Source organism: Mandrillus leucophaeus, unplaced genomic scaffold, assembly GCF_000951045.1.
Source record: "Mandrillus leucophaeus isolate KB7577 unplaced genomic scaffold, Mleu.le_1.0 Scaffold298, whole genome shotgun sequence".
NCBI classification, from domain to species: domain Eukaryota; kingdom Metazoa; phylum Chordata; class Mammalia; order Primates; family Cercopithecidae; genus Mandrillus; species Mandrillus leucophaeus.
The window spans coordinates 2,432,521-2,438,168 of record NW_012103120.1 but is presented as its reverse complement, the minus strand read 5'-3'; the positions used below and the strand labels follow the sequence as shown (position 1 = coordinate 2,438,168).

The window sequence follows — 5,648 nt, the reverse complement described above, 5'->3', positions numbered from 1 at the left end:
AAAAAAAAAAAAAAAAAAAAAAATCCAGTTTTGGCCCAGCACAGTGGCTGACGCCTATAATCCCAGAACTTTGGGAGGCTGAGGTGTGCGGATCACTTGAGGCCAGGAGTTTGAGATCAGCCTAGCCAACATGGTGAAACCGCATCTCTACTAAAAACACAAAAATTAGCCAGGTGTGGTGGTGTGGGCCTGTAATTCCAGGTACTCGGGAGGCTGAGGCACGAGAACTGCTTGAACCCAGGAGGTGGAGGTTGCAGTGAGCCAAAATTGCACCACTGCACTCCAGTCTGAGCGACAGAACAAGACTCTGTCTCCAAAAAAAAAAAAAAAAAAAATCCGTTTCTTTGGGTTGAGATCAATTTATGCCTTCTAGCATAATTGTGGTTTTTAATCTTCCCTAATGTAAAGGCAGACTCAATTGTTATTTAGACAACTTTTTAATCCTTGTTGACTAAAATATCTACTTTAGCAATAGCCTGAAGCAACAAATTCCAAAAATTCATCGTCTATGAAATGAGTAGTCTATACATTCTCCGTGTCCAAGAAACTCTTCAAAGAGAAAATCAACAATCAACAACCTGTATGGTGCAAAGGGCTAAATGTAACTCTGTAAAACTAAAACCCCCGGAAAATGTAAAAGGCTTAAGGTAAGACTACCTTGACTTTGCATTTTAGAACCAGCCATATAAAGGAGAAAGGTGCACAGAGGGCTTACTTACCATTCCTTCCACTTCTTCATTGAATCCATCCACAGGGGCACATTCACTGGCATGACCATAGCAGAAGCAATTTCCTCGAACCACCATATCATAAACTGCATAATAATACTTTTCTCTGATTTCCATTCTGGAATCCAGAAGGTTATCTCCCAAAGTATGCAGTTTCACAAACTTGATTCTCAAGTTGGTAATTTTTAATAAATCTAAGAAGGTCATCAAGAAGATGAAAAGTCCGATCAGACAAGCAAGAAGTCTTTTTGTTTTTTTGTTTTTTGCATCATTTCTTTTTAGAGAAAGGCATGATACACGAAAATAGCTTAAGTTCCCCATCTTGCATTATCTAGATGACTCCAATAATGAAGCCTAACATAACATGACTGGAAAGAGGAAAGCTTGCTGCCCTCTCATCAGTTTCATAAGAATGTCGGCCGGGCATGGTGGCTCACACCTGTAATCACAGCACTTTGGGAGGCCAAGGCGGGTGGATCACTTGAGGTCAGGAGTTTGAGACCAGACTGGCCAACGTGGCAAAACCCCATCTCTATGAAAATACAAAAATTAGGCCGGGCATGGTGGCTCACACCTGTAATCCCAGCATTTTGGGAGGCCAAAGTGGGCGGATCACCTGAGGTCAGAAGTTCAAAACCAGCCTTGATCAACATGGTGAAACCCCGTCTCTACTAAAAATACAAAAATTAGCTGGGCATCATGGCATCTGCCTAAAATTCCAGCTACTAGGGAGACTGAGGCTTGAACCTGGGAGGCGGAGGTTGCAGTGAACCGAGATCATGCCATTGCACTCCAGCCCGGGCAACAAGAGCAAAACTCTGTCTCCAAAAAAAAAAATTAGCCAGGTGTGGTGGCTAATTGTAATCTGTAATCCCAGTTACTCTGGAGGTTGAGGCAGGAGAATTGCCTGAACAACAACAAAAAAGAGTATCTATTTTGTGATGGGTCTGTTTGCAGAGCAACTGTTCAGGAAGAAGTGTGAAAGTGGATAAATTGTAAGAATGCAGCTGCATGACTGCTGGAACCTGCGGGCAGACAGTAATTTGAAGTAGCACAATGCCCTCCGCTTCCCACAGCAATTAGTGTCAGTTTCAACATCAGAAAATTCCATTCAAGTGGGAAAAGATTTATCAAAGCACTCCAATTCTCATTGTTATTATAAGATAGTTAGAAATATTTTTGTTTCTATTTTTGGAAGGGAAAATACTATTTGAAATTTCCCACCACTTAAATGACATTCAAGTTACCAAAATAGTGTTACTGCTATAGAATAACTATAACCCAAGGAGAGAATATTTCAAGTTTTTAAGCAACATTTCAGTCCACAACTTTTTTTGTCCCAGTTTCACAAAGCATTTCCACATTTTTCAATATTATATAGTGACATAAGCATAAAGAAGCTTAGTATTAGGATGTGGGGCAAATTATTTTTTCTCAAATACAAGTTACTTGTAAATCAATTTTATCTTTCCGTCTTCTTCCTAGGTCTGCAGACTTATGCTTATTATAAACGCTGGGCTACCAACTACATTCTATAGTAACCAGACAAACCAAGAGCCGTTCAACCTTCTCCACAGGGTTTTCATGAGTTACTAAGTTCTTCATGCTGAACTGGATCCCCAGAGTTTGATTCATCTGTCTGCACTCTCAAGTTCTGTAGCCTGAAATGGCTCTTTACTGTCAGTTATGTCTATGCATTCTTATAATTTACAACATAAGACAACATGGTAGTGGCCCAGTGCATCAGATACTTTCAAAGCCCAAATACAATTTCAAATGCTTTTAATATATGCATAGCTTACAATGAAGCTACAGAAATGGCTGCGGGTAGAAAGGGAAAGTTCATGTGTTAAACTTAGGTTCTTTGTAAACTCAAAAACTAAACAGAGAAACCGTGGTACTCCCCAAATGAATGGCAGTTATGAACGCCAACACTTCCTCCTGCACAAATCCTCCTGCACAAAATGAGCACAAGCACCTATTGACAAGAGGCCAAACAATAAACTTGAAGAGCAGCTGGAGTATTTAGAAACCCTTGAACTGACCTCTGTGGAAACCTCAGTAGAGCAAATACGCTCCCCCCACTCTCTCCTGCCATATTTAACAAGCGAGCCTCATCTTGACTGCTATTCTAAGAGGCAAATCACTTTTGAAGTGAGTTTCAGAGGTCTCAACAATACACAACTAAAGAGATTTTGCTCCTTTGATTACAAATTAAATCAAAAGCATGATCAGCTAACATGCATGCTTCCATAACATAGAAAAAGATTCTCCGATGCCATTTAACAACAAAAGACAAAAGAATCAAAATAATAAAGACAACACATCCCCCAAGTCCCATAAATTTCACCTTACAAGGGGGCAGATGGTTGAGTCCTTTTAGGGACTTAGGGGGTATCTGTCCCAGAGCCCATGTGGACATTTTTCACAACTGCATTTTGAGACATGGAGGAAAGCCCTCATGGCTCACTCAGAAATTGGTGCAGAGCTGGACACATCTATTAAATATTTGTTTTACAACAGAATGAATGAGTCAATTACAGACCAGAGACAGCCTGGGTCACATGTAACATTAATTTCAATGGGGAAGCAGTATTTTTCTGGCAATATTCCCTGGACTTCTTCCACTCTACTCTTCCATGCTTCAAGTTTGGAAGTTCCTTGGGGCCTTGGTTAAAAATAGGGCCTTGTGCAGCTGGGAGAGATCAGCAAGAATCAGCCCCACCTCTACTCAACTGGTTGCACCTTAGTAGCAGGAGAGGCAGTCTCATCTTTCATTCCAACATTTGGGACTAGTCCTGTGCAAAACCCAAACCAGAGCTGATGGCGACAGCAACATCAACAGCAATAACTGTAGCAACAGCTTTGATTGACTGAACACATTTATGATTTATGAACACATTTAAATCCAGGACTTTGTGACTCCAAAGCCCATTCTTTTTTCCTTTTTTTTTTTTTTTTGGAGACAGAGTCTCGCTCTGTCACCCAGGCTGGAGTGCAATGGCGTGATCTTGGCTCATTGTAACCTCCACCTCCCGGGTTCAAGTGACAGGTGTGCACCACCACACCCAGCTAACTTATCTGTTTTTAGTAGAGACAGGGTTTCACCATGTTGGTCAGGCTGGTCTCAAACTCCTGACCTCGTGATCCACCTGCCTCGGCCTCCCAAAGTGCTGGGATTACAGGCGTGAGCCACCGCACCCGGTGAGCCCATTCTTTTAATTACCATACATGCCTCCCAAGAAGATTAAAATGTAATTGTGTAATAAGAGCAGTTGTTGAATGTGGTAAAGAGCTCTGAACTGAGCACTGTAACATATGGATTCCAGATCTGACTGCCATTTAATAGCCATATCACCTTATGTAATAACATCCAACTCTATAAGCTTCAGCTTATTCTTCTATTAAATGGAAACGCAACCCTCATTTTATTGAGTATACTGAGTATGGCAGAGACTTCTGATTTCTCTTCAGTATTCTTTCTTCCTTTCTTCCTTTGATAGTAACAGCCCTCACCAAGAGTGTTAGTAGAGTACATGACCACCTAGAGATGTTTCCCAGTGTCTCCTGCAGTACAGCCATGTGACTAATTCTGGCCAATGAGATGTGAGCAGAAGTGACATGTACAACTTCCACATCTCATTTTTTTGTTTTTTGAGACAGAGTCTTGCTCTGTCACCCAGGCTGGAGTGCAGTGGCACGATGTTGGCTCACTGCAACCTCCGCCTCCTGGGTTCAAGCAATTCTCCTGCCTCAGCCTCCTGAGTAGCTGGGATTACAGGCATGCGCCACCACACCCAGCTAATTTTTGTATTTTTAGTAGAGACAGAGTTTCACCATGTTGGCCAGGCTAGTCTCAAATTCCTGACCTCAAGTGATCCGCCCACCTTGGCCTCCCAAAGTGGTGGGATTACAGGAGTGAGCCTCTGCACCTGGCCTATGTCTCCTCTTTAAATGGAATTTGCTTGCCTCATCTTCCCTCTTCTCCTGAGTTAAGATGAGGACATGGTGGTGGTGGTCTAACTCTAACCATGTGAATAAACCTGGAAACATGGGTGGCCTTATAACTAGGGTTGCCAGATTTAACAATAAATAGTTAAATATAAACAACACTTAGTTCAACTTGAATTGCAGATAAACAATCATTTTTTAGGATAAAGTGTGTCTCAAATATCACATGGGACATAGTTATACCAACCACAAATATTGCACAGGAAACACTTGTACTAAACACAAATATTACATGGGGTATATGGGATATAGTTATGCTTCAAAAAAGAATGATTTATCTGCAAATGTAACTGGGCATCATCCTGTATTTTTATCTGGTAAGTTTAATTATGGCAATTGAGCTACATTTCTTCCCTAGAAAACTCTTTGATGGGTTTCATAAGAGAGAAAGAAACTTTCACCTTATTTGAACAACTAGATTTGTGGGGACACTTTGATACAAAAGCCCAATATATACCCTAATTAATGTACTGAGTAATAAAATAAGGTATTATGATCAATATAATTACTTGATAACTTCTAAATCTTATATTGGATGTATTGTATTTACATCTTATATCAGATGTAAATGTATTCTCTATCAGTGGAGAGTAATTATTGCTAATTTCAAGACCCTCTGGTCAGATAATGCAGAGAAAGAAGGAAAATGAAGAAGGTAGATTTAGCACCGAATATTTAGATTCCGAGTAAGACTTATTCCACGGTTGCTGTTTACCATCAAAACTTTTATTTGGGCCAGGTGCGTTGGCTCATGCCTGTAATCCTAGCACTTTGGGAGGCCAAGGTGGGTGGATCACCTGAGGTCAGGAGTTCGAGACCAGCCTGGCCAACATAGTGAAACCCCGTCGCTACTTAAAATACAAAAAAACTAGCTGGGCGTGGTGGTGGGCACCTGTAATCCCAGCTACT

General features: G+C 41.1%; 1 protein-coding gene across 2 annotated transcripts in view; it reads right to left on the bottom strand.

Annotated features, from left to right (window-relative positions):
* Positions 1-5,648, bottom strand: part of LAMB1 (laminin, beta 1) — a 91,694-nt gene that overhangs the window by 61,906 nt on the left and 24,140 nt on the right. For both annotated transcript variants that reach the window (XM_011986362.1, XM_011986361.1), the window contains one exon: positions 720-922. In XM_011986362.1, the coding sequence (XP_011841752.1) occupies positions 720-922 (203 nt within the window). The remainder of the gene's footprint in view (positions 1-719; positions 923-5,648) is intronic.